The sequence below is a fragment of the Condylura cristata genome, unplaced genomic scaffold (assembly GCF_000260355.1).
Source record: "Condylura cristata isolate star-nosed mole 26May11 unplaced genomic scaffold, ConCri1.0 scaffold00024, whole genome shotgun sequence".
NCBI lineage: Eukaryota > Metazoa > Chordata > Mammalia > Eulipotyphla > Talpidae > Condylura > Condylura cristata.
Genome location: NW_004567125.1, coordinates 8230648 through 8249741, shown reverse-complemented (window position 1 = coordinate 8249741; position 19094 = coordinate 8230648). Strand labels below are relative to the sequence as shown.

The 19094-nt window shown below is 45.5% G+C and overlaps 2 protein-coding genes across 2 annotated transcripts in view; both read right to left on the bottom strand.

Moving 5' to 3' along the window:
- The window catches only part of LOC101620953 (kinesin-like protein KIF19), a 26679-nt gene extending 23736 nt beyond the window's left edge, over positions 1-2943 (bottom strand). Inside the window, exons 1-2 of the mRNA XM_004688059.1 lie at positions 2908-2943; positions 1978-2058 (exon numbers count right to left, since the gene is read on the bottom strand). Of these exons, the coding sequence (XP_004688116.1) occupies positions 1978-2058; positions 2908-2943 (117 nt within the window). The remainder of the gene's footprint in view (positions 1-1977; positions 2059-2907) is intronic.
- Positions 2944-5200: 2257 nt separating this feature from the next.
- The window catches only part of EIF3B (eukaryotic translation initiation factor 3, subunit B), a 24190-nt gene continuing 10296 nt past the window's right edge, over positions 5201-19094 (bottom strand). Inside the window, exons 8-20 of the mRNA XM_004688058.2 lie at positions 18224-18355; positions 18057-18123; positions 17594-17640; positions 16065-16275; positions 14721-14793; positions 13255-13377; positions 11579-11657; positions 10650-10788; positions 8296-8421; positions 7291-7368; positions 6769-6877; positions 6149-6267; positions 5201-5680 (exon numbers count right to left, since the gene is read on the bottom strand). Coding sequence (XP_004688115.1) covers positions 6164-6267; positions 6769-6877; positions 7291-7368; positions 8296-8421; positions 10650-10788; positions 11579-11657; positions 13255-13377; positions 14721-14793; positions 16065-16275; positions 17594-17640; positions 18057-18123; positions 18224-18355 — 1288 coding nt within the window. The 3' untranslated portion in view covers positions 5201-5680; positions 6149-6163. The remainder of the gene's footprint in view (positions 5681-6148; positions 6268-6768; positions 6878-7290; positions 7369-8295; positions 8422-10649; positions 10789-11578; positions 11658-13254; positions 13378-14720; positions 14794-16064; positions 16276-17593; positions 17641-18056; positions 18124-18223; positions 18356-19094) is intronic.

Below are 19094 nucleotides of genomic sequence, written 5' to 3'. Positions count from 1 at the left end.
GTGGGGATTACAATTGAGATGAAAAAAAAAATGTGCAAAATGATGTAAAAATAAACTTTTTAATAAAAAAAAAAAAAAAGTGGGCCAGCTGCTAAAGTTCCAAGTTGCTAAGATGTTTTCCATCCTCATGAAGCCCTTATTTCATTTCAGTTTCCCCTCTCTGCCAATCATCTCAATCTTTTCCCTATGAAATCCAGAAACGTCCTAGTTATGAATTTGGAAGAAACCCTCACTCTGAGAAAAGCATCCTGAATGTAAGGATTCTCTGCACAGTCTCGAGGCCCATGAGCTGCCAGGGCCAGGGCCAGCATGTCACCCAAGGTGACTCTGTTTACAGGGGTGGGTCGGCCACCCTCTGATGTGTGGTCAGCAAACAGCAAGAGGCAGGACAAAGGGGAGCTCCCACTCACACATGGGGGTGGCTGAAACCCAGGGGTCACCCAGGGGTGGCTGAGAAGCTCCCTGGGCAAGATCTGCTAGTCCCCACAGTGGACAGAGCTAAGATCTAGGGTAGGGACTCAGATATTATTTTGAGAGCCACTATCAACTGCACAAAATTACTATTATTGCCCTAGAAGCCACAAAGGGTTCTTTCTTTCTCCGTCTGCTGTTATTTGGATCAGTAGTGTATGAAGCAGTGGTCACCACCCTGCCCACCCCAATCTCCTTAGCGTCACCCCATCACGGACACTTAAGTGTCTTGAATCTTTGTCAGTTTTCTGCAATTTCTTGAGGATTTAGCTCCCAGGCCTCCAGCCAGCCAGTGCAGTCACACCATAAATGTAATTAATTAGAAGAGTGCTTGGGATCAAATAAAATAACAGGAGAAATAAAACCTTTCAGAAAAGAAGATGCATATCTTAAAGACATCATTGTATAAAAAAATCTAACATTTGAAAATATTACAGTAAGTCAGAAACATGAACCCCATTTTGTGTATTACCGTATCTTAGAGTTTCATAATTACTCAGTTCTAGAATTTCCAAATCACTATTATAATCTCATTTTTTAGAGGAGTTGGTTTTTGGTTTTGGGTTTTATTTCTTTTTTCACTGTCTTCTCTTAATGGTTGTAGTTATCTCTGAGCTCAGCACTAATGCTGTGGCCTATCATCACCCCTCCTGCCATGCATATGCCTCACTCTTCCTGTTCATTCATCTTCTGCAAGCTTCTGCTCCTAGCCCTTCCCCTGCCAGGTCAGGATGAGGGCTTCCCACGCCAGCAAGCATCGTTAGGGGTCCCTGCCGTCCTGGGCCCTTTCGCCCATAAGAGCCAACACTGTCCTTGGGGCGTCCTTCAGTCCCTCATAACAGTTGCTTGCTTTGGACATTGGGAAGACCCAGCTCACCCCGATTTGGCATTTGTCCTGTGACTACCATAGGCACCCACATTTTAAACTGAGTCTGTTGCTAAGGAGACGTAATCCCTGGCAATGTGGCAGCGTGCCCATCCCCAGGCCGGCCCTGCCATGCCTACAATCCCCTGGAGCCCTTTCCAAAACTACTGCTCTAGGCCAGGACCTACTAAAACTGCTCTAGGTCCCTCTGCAACCACCTGGCTGGTTCATGAGGCACCAAGGCCACGCCAGCCTTGGGTCTGGATGACCGTCTACCCAGGTCACCCACTCCTGAGACCTCTGCTCTCTCACCAGACTTTCCAGACTGTCTCTGCTCTGCTTTATCACTCATGACACTGAAGTCTTCAACATGATATATTTATCTATTTATTGTCTGACACGCCCCACCCCCACCCCCTCCGCTGCCCAATACCTGACTGGAAAGGTAGTTTGGTGAGGTGAGTGCTTGTCTCACACAGCTGTTGGTGCCTTTTAAAGTGCCTAGTCACGGTACCAACTGATGGTGACATTGGTTGAATGAATGAGTGAACGAATGAGTGGGTGAATGAGTGGGGTTAGGGGAGTCTGCAGAAGGGTTAGCACTCAACCCCATGGACACACCCTCAGTGCTCCAGTCTTACCTGGTCTCCCATTTTGTGGGCAATGACAGTGGCGCCTTCTTCTAGTTCTGTGTCATTGAGTGGACGTATCCGAAGTGCTACCTGTGGGAAGGACACCTGGTAACTGCTCACGATTCTTCTAGTACATCAGGAAACCCTGAACGCTCCCTCCTTGCCCTCACTCACCTGTGAGTGTCACACTCTTTGGTGAAGCAGTTAAGGTTATGGATCCCCAGCCCCCTACAGTGCTGACATGTATGCAGCCCCACAGCAACCCTTGGAGAGAAACGCTCTGATTACAGCCACCCTCAGGCATCTCAGATGGAGATTGAGGCACAGAACAAGCTGTTCAAGTTCACAGTTGCTAAAAGGTCCTACGTCACCCATTAGTACTGCATTTTCTTCAGCATTCTCCGCACCCCTGGAACCCCACCCTAAGGTGGATCTCTGGAATTACACTGACCCCTAAGTCTTGCATTCATCTCAAAGCCTGCCTCAATAAGCCATCATGAACTTTCTAGGTCTCTACTGTCCATCTGTCAAATTGGGGAAGTTCCTCCCCATGGCCGTGATGCTCCCTGGGGAGTCTTGACCAGACATTCTATAACCTGACTGCAGGTTTAAGGCAAGCCTCTGACCTCCACTGACCACCAATCACAAGGGCTGATGGCCCCAATCACCCAGCAGATGGAGTAAGCCAGGCAGGGGGTGCCTGCCTCACCCCATCTGGGGTCATGGGCTGCCCCTGAGCCAGGCTTTAGACCCCTGGAGAAGGGTGAGGAGGTAGGGGAGTTTGGCCCTTGGAAGGTAGGTAGGAGGGAGCCCTAGCTCAGGAGCAGCGGCATAGTCCTGGAAGTGGGAGCTGACAGAGCTGAGTCAGCTCTGGAGAAGCAAGGAGCAGACTCAGATGAGCAGCCCAAGGCTGTCAGGGGACTCAGGAAGGGTGCTCACCATGAGCTGCTGGTCCTTGGGCTCCACCTCCCTCATGGCTGGGCTGCCCCGGGCTGGGGAGGGGCCGATGGTGGGGCGGGAGAGCATGAAGCTGGCCAGAGGACACTCCCTGCTCTCCTGGCAGATGTGAGACCTGTTCCTGCATCAGCCCTGCCCCGCCCTACCCAGGTGACATCAGCAAGCCCCAGGAGCCCAATCAGTCCTCTCAGGATGCAGGGACTGCCTGAGTGCGTTGTGGTTCTGGTGGGCCCCAAGCAGCTGACAGGCCCAGCCCTAGTGGAGACAGGAACCTCACACATACTGACCAAGCCTTGATGTCAATGCTAATCTATTATCATGGTGATCCAGGGTTCCCACCCCACTAGCTGGTCCCTGTAGATGCCTGAACAGAGTAGTTACATCTCTTGCAAAATGGGGTCCTCTTTGGTTTCCTGGGAAACAGCCATGGAAAAGGACTAAGATGGCTCCTGCCCCTCCCTCCAAAGGTCCTCAAAATAGGTCAGGTATGCCTTGGTGCTTTTCCAATTTTGAAACAGGTGAGTTGTGAATGCTCATGCCCCAAGAGGAATCTCAAAAGCATCCTTGAAACCTTAGACTTCTGCTAATGGGACAGGGATTTTAGCGCTTTTCCCACACTGTCAGTCTGCACACCCCACACAAGGCCACAGGATTAACCAGCCCTATTTACTGGCTAAATGCCGCACCCACTTTTCCACTGTGGTCTCCAGGGAAGTCATTGCATTGTGAACCTCATAACCAGCGCAGGCCGTTACCTCCAGGTTGCACAGCTAACCAGATGGCAGCATTTTTCCTGTTGGGAGCCAGAGATTGGTGCCAAACAGCACCAATCAGAAAAGTTCAAATCTGAGAACCCAACTAGAGCTACAAAGACCAGAGGCCCATGCCCACCAGTGGGGTTGGATCTGAGGTACCCATGACTCCCCAGCTTGGCAAAGCCTAAAAGCAGTGACCCCACTAGTTTAATTTGGTCCAGACACAACAGTGCTCTTCCTTAGCTTTAGCAGTTCTGGGCTGCAGGACACCCTTCACACATCAATCAATCAAGGCCAGGGACAGCACCCGCCTACTACATCCCCTTCTGGCTGAGCATGACCACGGGGAGCCTGCTGCAGGACCCGGGTCAGCAAGCCCCTATGTGCAGCAAGCCTTCTCATGCCACGACTGCCTCTGGAGACCAACCAAGACCTCACCTATGTTCCTAGGCCAGAACTTGGGTATCCTCTGGTAACCTCCTTCCTTAAGTCCCCAGCCCCTGCACCCCAGGGCAGGTTAGAAAGTTCCCTACAAAAAGCAGTCTCATGGGAAGTTTCATTTCGATAGCAAAAGTTAAAAGCAAACACAAATGTTTCAGAAATTCCTTTATTTACAAACTGTGTAAAACAATTACAACTAGCAAGTTTAAAACAGTGAATTAACTTTCTGAATGCTGTGTAAAATCTATTTAGAATGGTGCACCTTTTCTTCTTAATGACATGAAATGGAAAAAAAAATCCTAGATCGTTGCATGTTTAAGTTTAAAAACCAGGAAAACAAGAATCACTGCAAGATGTGCACCGACGGCATGAAGACACTTACGTGACAAGATGCAACAATGACGGAGCTGCGGAGAAAGCAGAGGACAGGCCAAGACGAACACCCGCCTCGCCCGGGAGCCAGCTCAAGGTGGGTCTCAGGCCGGCCAGCACCACACAGCCCAGGGTCACAAAGCACGGCTGCCTGGGTGTGGGGCGGGTACCATCTAGTTCCCAGATGTCTCTAGGTTTGTGCATACCTGATTTCAAAGTGTGGTTGTTCTGTGCTTTGCTGCTTTTTAAACTAAGCTTCAGGTCCCAGCAGGTAAATCAGGAAAGAAACTGCAACTTGACAAGGCACCAACGGTCACCTAGACCTGGCAGATAAAACTGGATCGGTATCACATGGATTTCACTCCCTTCTCGGTGAGGGCAAAGTAGTTAAAGATTGAAAGAGGACCCTGAATGGCTAAAACACATTTCACTGTAAGTCTTCAAACTTGCAGAACTCCGAGGAAGTCTAAAGGATATTTTCTCATCCAGAAAAACGATGAGCATGGAAAACAAAACAGAAAGACTGCTCAGTTGTTTCAACTGAAAACACAGTAAACGAGGAGGCTGCATGTTCCCTCCTTGCCACGAGTGCCTAAGGCGCGTGAATGTCGGGTGCCCAGGAGTACTGCCAGGGGAGGGGCAAGAGGCACCAAATTCAAGGCCACTTGAATTTCACTATCTATGTTTAAAGAGAGGAGAAAGACAGCTTTTTCATACAGGTTTGCTTTATTTCCACGTTCAGCCTGTTGAGAGAACCTGCCACAACCTGAATGGTGGAGGCACCACAGTAGGCGGTGCCCTCTGAATGGTGCCTGCTCCCCGCTGGTGTTTGAGACACTCCTATACTCCCCTGCCCAAGGTCAGTGAGTCCTCGAAGGAAATCACTTCCCACGATGGTGCACCTCAGAATCCCACCAAAAGCTGGAGGGAAAGGTGCCCGCCGCAGCACTGCGCAAGAGTCTAATACTGGTGGTGTTGTTTAAAAAACCCAAACAAGAAAAGTTTTAAAGCAGTGCCTTAACACCACCCCCTCTGTGGATACCAGGGGTCAAAAGGCACAGCAGTGTGTGGAGACGGAGAATCTCAGGAGTGGTCGCAGTCCAGAGCAAGAGCGCACAGGTAAATTCAGAGTCATGCAGGCTTTCTGCAAAAGGATGACCTTGGTTCTGGCACACGATTCAGCAATGCTGCAACAAAAGAAAACTGTTCATGCTGTCATGTAACTTAAGAGATCTAGGTTGGACATGCCAGATGTGGGCATTGTGGTTATTTAGCAATGATCACTTTTCTGTGGGACATACCCAGGTCTTCCAGCAAGGACTCCTGCAAATGCTCCAGTACAACCTCACTCTCCCCCGAGACATGTCATCCACCAAAATCTGCCCTGGCCCATCCACCACAGCCAACCCTGCTTGAAGGAGCCCTTCCTTCAATCAGCTCAGGACCCCAAAACCTTCAGATAAAGAGTTCACCCAAAAGTCAAGAGAATAGCCCCTGACTACAGTTCAAGCGCAAAGCTTTTATTAACTGTGACTACATAAAGCTGGATGTTCATTTGTTACCTTAAAATTTTTTCTAACTATGTGAAATGCAACAGAACAAAAAAGAAAAAATAACCAACAGAGTACTAGCTATATTCCTATTTGGGATCTTACCACAGCGATCTCAAATCACTCCTGATTCCCAAGAGGGATGATTTCTTCAGTGACAAAAAACTCAATGGTCTCCTCCTCCCAGTCATCGACATTGCTGTCCAGTTCATCTGTGTCCACACCTAAGAGGACAGAGGGGAAAGGTTATGCAGAGTACAGATGAGGGAGGTTCCTGGGTTCGCATGCCAAGGCCAACCAAGAAGCTGTGTGCAAACACAAGGAGTGTGGCAGGACTCCCAGTTCTTTGGTGACTTTAAGAATCTTTATACAGGCCCTCCCTGGTGGCGCAGCAGGTTAAAGCACAGCACGGAGAAGCTAAAGCCACTTCTGCATAAGTTCGATCCCCGCCCCGGATGCGACCCACACGGCACGGCAGACCTCTCCTGACCCGCCCGCTGCTACCCTCAGCAGTGTACTTTGTCGATTTGCCTGTCATGCTCCTCAATCTGGATCCTCTCACTGCCCCTGCACCTCTGGCCTGTACCCCAGCAATGTATTAATAAATAAATAAATCTTAAAAAAAAAAATCTTTATACAAACACCTGCTGAACACAGATACAAAGAGAGAAGTATTTCAGCAACTATAAGCTTTAAAATAATCTACCTGCAGCTAGTCAACTTACCTCCTCGCAACTCTAGACGTTCGTTCTTCTGTTCCATATAGAGTTCTTGGGCCATTTTCCGGTATTTTCGGAAATCTTCCATCATGGTTCGTCTTCTCTCAACCAATTCCTATGTAGAGAGTTGGGGGAAGTTGCTGAGCCATTACTTCACTTACCATCATGTTTCTGCTTCACCAAAAGTAAACACATTTTATCAGCAAGAACTCCACATCACTGGGTGAGGGCAGAACTATTTAGAGACTGAAACAGGAGCGGTTAAATATATTGGTTTTTACTTCTCTTCTCTAATGCCACACACAACCCCACATACCCACCAACCTTTCTAGATTCTTGTATCACCCCACACCCACCCCAATATCTAAAGAGTCAGCCACCAGTTTTATGACCAGGTCTGGCACAACTATCCCCAAGTGGCTGCCCCTGAGGGCCCGTCCCTGCCTGGTCCTGCCTTCTCACAGCCAGCACTGGCTCCTCTCTGTCGTCAAGGGATGGGGGCCACCTTGGGTTTTCTCAGAGGCTAACCTTTGAGGCTTTGGATTGGCTCAAACGATCCTTCTGCTCAAAGATCTTGGAGTATTTCTTCAGATCTTTTTTAATTTGCTGAAACAAAGACAAGTCACTCAGGATTTAAACATTCAAAGCAAGAACTGCAAGTGCAATCTCCAAAACTGCAGTGGGACAAGGCCTCTGTCAGCAGCAGCACACGCCTGCAGAAGCGCTCCAGCGCCAGAGTGGTGTGCACGCCACTCACCGAGACTGGCTGGCCTTCCTGGTATCTGAACTTAATGTCACCTGCATATTTCACCATAATTACATAAATCCCACACTATCTCTTCTAATGCTACCAGGGCTTCTTCACAGCCCCTCCATTTCACACAAACTTCTAAAAATGGTTCTGATGTGATGCAAAGTAACCTGAAAATCTAAGCATACTCTAAAATGGTCTTTTTCATTTGATTCTTACTGTTCTCTTTCTAAATCCTACTGTCACTCTTAAGAGTTATACCTGAAATAGGATCAAAACTGGGGCAGGAAGAGCACATGGGACTATGGTGATGGCACACAGGTGAAGTGGTGGTGGGAAGTCCATGGGGATTACAACTGAGATGAAAAAAATGTAGAAATTGAAGACAGGTGTAAAAAAATATATAAATATAAAAATAATAATTAAAAAAATAAGAGTTATAAGAGTTATACCTGAATTTCCCTGTCTGCATATGTGGGGGGAAATTTTATCATACCCCCCAGGTAGCACTGAATCTAATAATGAGTCAGATACTACAACCCAAAGGTAATACTGTCAAATAACCCTTGAAAAATAATAAGGATTTTAAAATGAGTCAAGATACTCTCTCATAGATGTTCTTATTGTTCTTGCATCTCTCTTCAAAGGGTCCCCCATACACATAATACTGTTTTCATTGCTCACTTATTACTACCCTAAAAGTAACAGGAAAAAACACAGTATTTCTCTAACTGCCTTAATCCCCCCACCCCCACCCTTATTAACCTGGTGAGTCATCAGACCTTTATCTGATCCTGGCTCAGGAGTGTTGGGGGCCGAGGTCTCCAGAGCAGCTGGCAAAAGCGATCCTTGTTATTCTTTTGCAGAAGGCGTCCTTGGAAAGTCCACAACCAATAAGCATTGTCCACCTAGAAGAGAGCCAGATCACACTGAGCCGCTCACCCCAGCAAATTTCACAAGAGATACAGAGAATCTAAGTGTCTCAAATGTCAACAGAACCAACAAAACTACTTCACCTCTTAACAAATGGTTGAGAGTCAAAGTCACGGGCATTCAGAGGACATAGGTGAACAAAAACAAAGTTCTCTGTCTTTGTTGAGCTCCCATTCATAAGAAAGACAGCAAATAGGGGATTATGGAGAGTTAGTAGTAAATCACAGTACAGAGTTGCCACAAAGCACAGGATTTTTCACTACTGGCCTGTGATGAGGAACTACATCACTGTCACTCAAATGGTTTCTGAGACATTCTCAACAGGGAAAGCCAGGCTTGGCATCACCATCCAGTGAAGGCTGTACAGAGCAGCAATTTAATAGAGTGGTCAGTCCAAAAGCAAGTTTCAAGGTGGGTTTCATGGAGGCAACATTTGAATAAACACAAACTGTCATCCCTACAGAGCACAGAATTTCGACATTTATTCAAGTTATATATCTTTTTTGAAGATACTAAAGAGAAAAGCAAGATTCTCTCCTGAGAAAAACTTGCACAAACACGTTTTTCATGCCCTTTCAGTGAGCCCAACAGGTCACAGAAAAATAAGCCCCCTCACTAAGTACCAGACATGCACCTGCCTAAACCACCCTCCACAATTCTAGAATCCTCTCTGGTCCACTGACACATCCTCAAGTCTACTGTGTAAGAGAGTAGTAATGACCTTTTCAAAGTAAATACATGATTAACAAACAGTTAATTGATTGAATTGCATGCCAATTCAATCAATCAAAGCAATCAATCAAGCAAAACCTACACCATGACGTTGCCAGGCAGTGAATTCACAACTCAGAGCAAGAAAAAAGGTGCTCGACCTCACAGTGTCTATTACAGCAGAAAAAGGAGACAATGAACTCAACTACTTAAAACAAATTCATATCATCTGGAGCACCATGAAAGTTAAGAATATGAAATGATACAGTGCCCTGGTGGGGATCCTCTATAGACTGAGCTTGGAGATACCTGAGACAGGAGACCCCAAACACATGGGAACTATATTCCAGGTTGGGGAGGAATACAAAGGCCAAAAGGCAGGGACAAGCGTTGTAACTGGAAGTCAGTATGGTTTCCATCAGGGAACAGACAAGTGGGAGATATAATCAGTACCAGCAAAGTTTGTACCACAAAGAGCTGAACAGACAGGCAATCAGGTAATTATTACTCACATCATGAAACTTTAAAGAGGAAAAGAATGACACTGGAAAAATATGTAGAAACCAGGATGTATCCTCACTCTATATGCAGGCCACAGTAAGCAATTTGGTTTCATTCTAAACTGCAACGAGCATGTTACATACTGGGAAAGCACAGCTTTTCACTTTAAAAAGTTCTCTGGGCCCTCCCTGGTGGCGCAGCGGGTTAAAGCACTGCACTGAGAAACTAAAGCCACTTCCGCATGAGTTCGATCCCCGCCTGCCCCGGAGGTGACCACATGGCGAGGCAGACCTCTCCTGACCCGCCCGCTGCTCCCCTCAGCAGTGTACTTCGTCGATCTGCCTGTTCTGCTTCCCGCTCTGTCTCTGGTGAATCCTCTCACCCTCCGCATCTCTGGCCTGTACCCCAGTTCTGTACGAATAAATAAATAAATCTTTAAAAAAAAAAAAAAAGTTCTCTGGCTGGGCTCTCCCTGGTGGCGCAATGGGTTAAAGCACCACATAATGAAGCTCAATGAATCCGGTGCAGCTCAAGTTTGATACCCGGCCAGGGAGCTGACCCACATGGCGTGGCAGACCTCTCTCCTGTCTTGCTTGCTGCTCCCCTCAGCAGTATATTTCAGTAGATCGGCCTGTTCTGCTCCCCACTCTGTCTCTGGTGAATCCTCTCACCCACCACCTATACCCCAGTTTTGTAAGCATAAATAAAATCTTTAAAAAAAAAAAAAAAACAGTTCTCTGGCTACTGCACCAGCAGATGGCAGGTGGAGCAGCTGACAGATGACATGAGAGCAATCAAGGAATGCAACGTGGCCATCTGGGATGACGTGCTGGCTGGGCAGGAAATATCAACCAACTAACAAGTTAAAGCAATGCCCACTCCTTAAGTAGTGGGAAGAGGTATTATCACGCGTGGCACTCCTCCTGAAGTCATCTGCCTGCCTGGTTTCATACTGCAGGTCCACATACCTTAGTTTACCAGGTCCACATACCTTATGGCTCCACCAGGACACAGAGGTGACAACATAACGCCCAGTAGGATCCCATTCCACATCGGAGGCCATGTAGTGTTCTGCAATGTTCATGACTGTACAGTCTGATGTGTCCACAAATGCCAAGGCACCATTCATGCTGAGGAGACACAGACACAGTCAATCTAAGTAGAACTGTAATTTCTGCAGAAGCTATTCTGGCACCACCACTCAGTAAGGGGTAGGGCTCAGCACATGGATCAAGAACCTCAAGCATCCCCTAACCACAGCCTTGTTACCAATACAGAAATATCACCCATCTCCCAAAGATGTTGTAAACGAAAACCCATAAAGTGCATATGGTAAGCATTAGCTGCCTGCTAATGTGATGTTCAGAGAAAAGATTATCTGAAGCTCAGCCTCCCAAAATTTCAGTAATTGGTGCTTTCATGAAGTAGGAGGAATAAGCAACTGAGCGTGCTCTAATGCAGAGCCAGGACACTGCAGCAAATTCTTCAAGATGTCTATACATTTGTTGAACAGCAACTAATAAGGGTCATGGGAAGGGTGAGTTTGTATGTTCTCTGAATTATGCAAACCACCTGAGAACAGAAAGGGCAGGTTTGATTAGACAGTCTTCCTACATTAGTGTATGTGATGGCAGGAAGAGCACTTGCTTGGAAAGGAAGTATAACCATAGATGTGTCTTCAAGACAACACTAAAAGCATCTACATGTTGCCTGTTTTAACCTGCCTGGCCTTGGCCCAAGTCTGGGAAGCAGGATGGAGACATCCTAGGTTGTTCTGTGCCATTCTCTGGAAAATGGGAAAAGGCCCTCTCCCCGAGTACTCAAGAACTGGCGCACCACGGTCACCATTCAGAACCCACACAGGAGACAAAGGGCTCAAGCATTAGGGCCTCTCAAATTGAGTAGCAGGCAGGCACCTACCTCCTCAGACCAGCCAACACCACAAACTGCCCCTGGGGACTCCAAAAGATGGTGTTTGCCTGCTGCTTATCAAACATTTCTGAAAGGAAATAAAGCACCGATTAAAATTCTTTTTAAAACTTCACAGCCAAGGTAGAGACCAGACTGAAAGACATGGCTATGAACTCCCTCTACCCCCATCGTGTAGCCCTGGCAACAATACACTTAGCTGGAACTCTGTATTCCAGACCTATTTGTACCTTTGACCACTCTTACAGGACATCTATTAAATCTAATGGCCTACACTTAAAAAGAGGGAGCCAAGAGAATCTAACGCTGTAACACTATTTTTAATATGAAACAATGGCACCAAAAGTTAATTCAACCAAAGAATCCACTTAAGAGTAAACATGTAGTTTCCACCAGGGCAAGAAACCCAGCCTCCATCAGATTCCCAAGGGTCTGATGAAAAACAAACCTAAAATCCATCCTTCTAGTGGACTACGCGGCTCCCTAAACTATGTCCATGAAAACATAAACCCACTACCTCTGCAAATCCTCTAGCAGCATGCTTACTCCCTGGCAGGGCCCTGTGCAGTGACTTAGTCTCTTCACTCAGAGCATGCCCAGAGGTAACATCTGGGGCACCTTCCCTCTATCCACAACTGATTTAAAGAAATGTGAGCAGTGCAGAAGAAAAACAATGTGATAAAAAGCCGTACTACCCCATGGGAGTAGGATCCTTAGAGCAAACAAGGGAAAAACTGTAACCACAAGTCCTGGAACACTAACCGCTGCCATGTTGATATCCAAGATTACACCGACTCCTCAAGGAAAGGTGCACAACGCAGACCACTCAAGAGGTGAAAAGGCATTTTTACTTGCTGTTTTATAACCAGATGCAACGAAGAGTCTCCTCAAAGTCTACAAATGTCTCAGTTCTGAGATACTCAATTTATTTCATCACTAAATAACTACTACACATGTCAGGAAATAACAACTTAATACTGTTTACAGAATTATTTTTGGAAAAGCCGTTCCTGGGGCACAGGCTGCTGTAAGAGACTGGGAGCAGCACCCTGTCCTCATGGGGAAAGGCCATGGAAAGCAGCCAGGTCATGTCTGGCTAGAGTGCAGCCACATCTCAGCGGACCCTGCCACCATCACCACATGGAAGACACACTATGAAGCAAACAGCAAGTCAGCACATTTACTGAGGACATCCATGTGCTGATCAGCACTGAGGACACAGATGAGAGTAAGCACAGTATACTCGAGAAAGGCGCAGGCCTGGGCTAGGTGCAGTTTGGTGCTGCCAACAATGCAAATGGCAGGGCCCTTGCAAGCAGAGCAGAACGAGAGTGGGATCCAGGAACCTAAACCAAGAGAAGGGGCATGTGGCCCCCAAGTCCACACTGAAAGAGCAGCTACAGATGTAAGAGATATAGACAAGACTTCATCCAAAAGGAGGGGTGGAGAACACAGGTCCAAAAACGTGAATGTTCTCTGTGACTATAAAGGGCTCCTTCCAGCGTATCACCACTGTCATTCACTGGAAACATTTCACTCTCATAGATGTATTCAGATTCAGGCTCAAGCTCAACCAGCTGCTTCTGGGACAGTTGAACCTTCTCTGTTGAGCAATAATGAGGTTCTATTATGTGCATCCATACCCAAGGTGGAGTGCAGTTACTTACTGATGAGCTCAATCTTCCCGTTGTTTTTCACGTGGTAGAAAGAAACTGATATCCGAGGGGCTTCCCCGTGCAGCACAGCAAACTTACTCCCATTTGGTTCCCAAGCAAAAGCTATAATGGTTTCTATGATCAAGAAAACAGGATGAGCCTCTTTTTGTCACTTAGGAAATATCCCTGAATAGTTAAAACTGTCACTATTCTACCAGAGAAAATGTCCCAAATCCTGAAATTCCTTTGAACATTGTAAAGGAGGGCCTCCCTGCTGGTGCAAGGGGTTAAGTCTTAGCACAACGAAGCTATCAGCAGCCACTGCAACATGAGCTCGATCCCCGGGCAGGGAGGTGATCCACATGGCACAACAGACCTCTCCTGTCTTGCCTGCTGCTCCCCTCAGCAGTGTATTTCAGTAGATCTGCCTGTTCTGCTCTCCACTCTGTCTCTGGAGAATCCTCTTCCCACCTCCCTACCTGGGCCTACATCCCAGCCTGTGTGCACAAATAAATCTTAAAAGAAATGTCATAAAATGGATACAGAAACAAAGCTGCACACTACAAAGGGTACCAAAGTGGCAGTTAAGTCATGCCTGAGCAATGAAATGAGCTATGTGCCTTAGCAGTAGGGTTGTGAGGTGGTGATACTAATCAGGCATGGCCCCAGATAATCTTTTCTAACATTCACTATTGTACCTACAGTATAACTTACTGCCACTAGGAAGTGGCCAGTTCTCATCTCTGTACCTGCTCTCTCCTAGCAAAATAAAGTCAAACTAAAAAAAAAGAGAAGGGCCTCCCCGGAGGTGCAAGGGATGGAGTCTCAGCACTATCAAGCTATCGGCAGCCACTGCAACAGGAGTTCAATCCTAGGCCAGGGAGCTGACCCACATGGTGCAGCAGACCTCTTCTGTATTCCCCGCTGCTCCCCTCAGCAGTGTATTTCAGTAGAGTCACCTGTTCTGCTTCCTACTCTGCCTCTAATGAGCCCTCTCACCTCCCACACCTCTGGCCTGCACCTCATCTCCTGTATGCATAAATAAAAAAATAAAGTGAAATTTCCCATCTAAAAATAAAAACACAGCATCTAAAGAGTTTAATGATCCCAAACAAAAAAGGCTCTATGAAACTGAAACTCTAACACATAAAATGAAATGCTCTTCTGCTACCTGACATTGAATGTCTAATTGAAAACCTGTTCTTTGCAACTTTTCTCCTCTGCTGTATCAGTTGGTGTGGTGTGAAAAAAAAGTGGGTGTCTTCACTTAGTTACTGGCAAACTTAAGGCTATTAAGTTACAGAGGACAGAAGAAAATTCTGAACTAGTCATGTTTTGAAATGTGAAACAGCTACCCATTCACTGGGGGTAGTTCAAAAGTCTCTAAAGCGATCAATTCACACTAAAGTTTTAAAGATCAAGCATAGCACCCGCTACAGACAAAGCATCCACACTCCCAATACTACAACAGAACTTGCCTTTCATTTCGACAACATCGACAGGTACCTGTTTTTCCCTCATTCGGAAAATTTCAAAATTTGTGACAACACCCTGTTTAAAAAAAAAAAAAAAAGCAAGAGTGACATTCTGGAAACTGAAAACAAAGACACAAGGGGCAGGGCAAGGATTTGATAAAAGATACTTGGTAAAGACAGAGGAGTATCTGAAGTGATTAAAATTATACCCATCATGATGAAATAGAACCCCAAATGCTGATAGAGGTATAAATTTGCAGTCTCTATGGGGAGGAACTAGATATTCTTTCTCTGGTCCAGAATCTTTTCCAAAGAACGGCCTTACAATGAATACTCATAAGCACAAATCATTTCAAGGGCGCGCAGTGCAGCTTGTTTACAAAACTTCTACAGTGTGCTCTGAAAGTTTACCACAAAGGAATGACTGTCAAGGAACAGTGTGAACATGGAGATACACTCTGTATAAAAGCAGGATGCAGTACTGGACGGAAATAGCTGAATGGGTCAGCACGATGTCACACAATGAAATTTACTCAGCCATAGAGAATGAAGCTCTAGCACATGCCACATCCTAGCTAACACCTTAAAACATGATGTTCAGTGAAGGATGCAGACACCAAAGGTCACATACTGTATGACTCCATTCATATGACATATCCAGAAAAGGAAATCCAGAGACTCAAAGCAATTAAATGGATGTTGGGTGCTAAGGTTTGAGGAGACTGTGAGTATGAGGAATGACCAGTAACGGGTATGGGATATCCCATATGGAGTGATAAAATGTTCTGGAATTAAGGCAGTGATGATGGCTGCCCAACCTTGTGAATGTACAAGAAGTCAATGAATTATAGACTGTAAAGGGATGACTTCTATGAAATGCAAATAATGTCTCAAGCATATCATTTTGTAAAAGGGCGAGGAACAATTTTATTAGAAGGAAAAAAAAAATTAGAGGGCTTTTTGGGCAATAAATATTAAATGATACAAAAACCTGAGTGCAGAACTGTTAAATATGCTATTTATTGTGTTTAGAAAGAAAAGTAAAAAGAAAATATTAATTTTAACTGCTAATAGAAAAGCCAGAGGAGGAGCTTCTACTATATCCCTTGCTAACTCCAACTATGCAAAAGCATTACTCAAAAAGTTTCATTAAAAAAACTATACACCTCAGTTTGAATCTGATAAGAGCTCTAAGCTATGAAATGCCAGCTAACTATTTTGGGCACCAGCTGGATCTGAAAATAACCCACAAACTGGAACCTCAAAACCCATTATACCAGGTTCCAAACGCAGCCTGATTTGGAAAAACACAGAAAGAAGGGCCTGTGCCCACTTGCATCCACTCACCTGGGTACCTTTTGGAGTTCTATCTACTTTAACACACAAGTAATCTCCATTTTTCTGCCAATGTAGCTTGCAATCCACAACATTAAACAGATTCCTAACTCTGATCTCTTGTCTTGTGGGAAGCTGCATCAGGGTTACCCTGGCTGGGATATCTTTGTCTTCAGGCACCCAAAAAGCTATTATGTTTCCTCCAGGAGACCAAGAGAAGTCTCTGCAGAACAAAGAAAATCAAAGGTTATACAGGACTGAAAAAATGATGACAAAAAGACTGCAGTTAAGAGCTGTCTCAGAGGTCCGCTTTAGTGTATTTAGACCAAAACCAGTAGCAGTGGTGTTACCAAGCACTTGCCACAGGTGCCCTTCCCTCGACTTGACACACAGGGCTGGGTGCTACTACACTTACTCTGGCTGTGAGGGGCTCATCATAATGCTACCAGGCCAACTGGCAGACCCACAGGATGCTCCACCCATGCTCCTGACTACCACATCCTGGTGCTACAAGCCAAATAAAGTATTTTGCAGGCTGATAACCCAGTTATACCACTGATGAATACTCCTTAAGATACTAGCAGAGAAGAAAACCCCAAACTAAAACATTAAGTAAGAGGGTTAATAAAAAGTTAGGGCAATTTCCTCTACTATAAATTATCCTAAAAGAGCGATGCCAAGTGAAAAATTCACCTATTCACATCTGTAAAGGCCCTCTTTACCACTGAGTTTATGGCAAATCAATTCCTGGCCTTACTTTTAATTACAAGCAATTTTTAACCAAGAATATCAAAATGATTAAGAAGTGTGAATGTCCCTGCTCTACTGACCTTTCCTGGAAAAAGATCAACTAACTCCCAGATGTCAAACAGAATATCTATGCCTTGACAGTGAAAATGAGCTGTATGTAATTCACTTATGGCCAAACACACCCTTGACAGTGAAAATGAGCTGTAATTCACTTATGGCCAAACACACCCTATTTTATAGATGACCTCTAAACCAAATAGAGCCTCCCCCTTAAAGATTTATTTATGCATACAAGAATGGGGGTGTAAGCTAGAGGTGCTGGGGTGTGGTGAAAGGACTCGGAGAGAGTAGGGAACAGAATAGGCAGATCTACTGAAATACACTGCTGAGGGGAGCAATAGGCAAGACAGGAGAGATCTGCTGTGCCATGTGGGTCAACTCCCTGGCCAGGGATTGAACTCTTGCTGCAGTGATTGATGATAACTTGATAGTGCTGTATCTTAACCCCTGTACCACTAGGGAGGCCCTAGGGCTCTCTCTTCCTCAGACCCTAAAACTCTTGATTCTGAGGCAAAGAATATGAAAGGAAAGAAACCCAACACTCCACAGCCATCAGGAAGGGGAAATGTGAGGGAGAGGGCTGAGGGGGAAGCCTGCTCACAAGACACCAAGAGAGTGCTAGACCCACAACTATGGACCATCCTGTTTCTAGAAGGACAAGCTCTACAAGGACGGTGTTTCCCGACTTTAACAACTGCCTACTCACGGGCTTGATGGAAATGTTTACTTACTTTATGCCAGATATCTTCAAACTCTTCTTGTCCAAAAGACCCATAGACTGCAGGGTAGGGGGAAAACATCACAATAAAGTCAAATCATTGCAAAGTCTCCATAATACACTTTTGACAAAAAAAGAAAAAGATTCTCTTTTCTCATGTGAGCTTGCCAGCAAGCAGCACAAGCAAAGCTGTTGAGATGAACAATTTAACAATCCACTTATAGCAGTTAAGTATACACCGTGGAAGTCATTTTCTCCCATCCTTGATTCTCTGCAGCAGCAGAAAAGGAGACAAGATAAAGATCAAAATCTAAACCCTATGCCTTCAATCTGGTTGTATAAAGTCCTTCCTTGTAACTACTACTACAAATTAAGGAAAGTACTCCACCTTCAAGCAGTTACTAAAAACAATAAACAAATGAAGGGTAATTCAAAACAGATAAATCAGAAAGTATTTGGATAATTAAATGACTTACTGGAGTCTCATAGATACTGAGTGTGTCCATTGTCATTCTGGCAAAGAATTTACCATCATGACTCCACCTAGAACAAAAAAAAAGAAGTGTAAGATTGTTTGGGGGGGAGGGGGAGAGTGGACAGCACCTATAAAGAGGTTATCACTAGCTACCACCTGTCCACTTACTTAAAAATAGGCCAATGGGCTGAGCTTTCACAGTGAAAACCTCTCTTCTTCTGTCCAGTCAGAATGTCCCAGATGATTATGGCCTGTGGGTCATCCTGCGTGTCCATCAGAGGGCTAAATGTCACCAGATATCTGTAACAACAGGGAAAATCTTTAGGACTTCCTCCCCTCCTCCATCTATCTACTTCCTCCTCTCCTCCATCTATCTAGTGTGTGGCTATGAGTACCTGATCCCATGCTATATATGTTCCTGAAGTACAGGTGAGGCCAGAACAAGCAGCTGAGATTAAAATGAAAATCATAAATGAAAATCCCAGGCCTGCCCAGCACTCTCTCCATCCAGAAATCCCACCCAAATGGAGGAAAACCACTTCCACAGTACCAGGATGCTACAAAGCCTCACCACTAAAATCATGACAAGAACAAATCCAAACAAGTCTGCTCATGGGCTCTGGCGGACACAGTAGTGAGGAATTCTCGTACTTCAGCTTCATGATGTTTAATTCAGAGGGCAGGTAAACAGAACCGATGGTCACGTGCAATTCAGAAACATGTCTGAGAAAGCACTTCTGTATCAGTTTTCCCCAGCAATCACTCTGACTGCTGGCATAACTACACTTGGGTATATAACAGGCAACTATCCAACCAGACTGCGCTCCTACAACTGTGGAGGTAGAAAATGCAGGAGCAAGTGCAATGCAAGCAACTTCTTTATAGGGCATCCACTACTACAACTTTTCCTCATGCGGTTCTTTAATCATATTGATTTGCTAGATTAAAAATGGCTCATCAAGATACCACCTCACCCCAGTGAGAATGGCACATCTTCAAACAACTAGCAACAATTGTTGGCGAGGATGTGGAGAAAAAG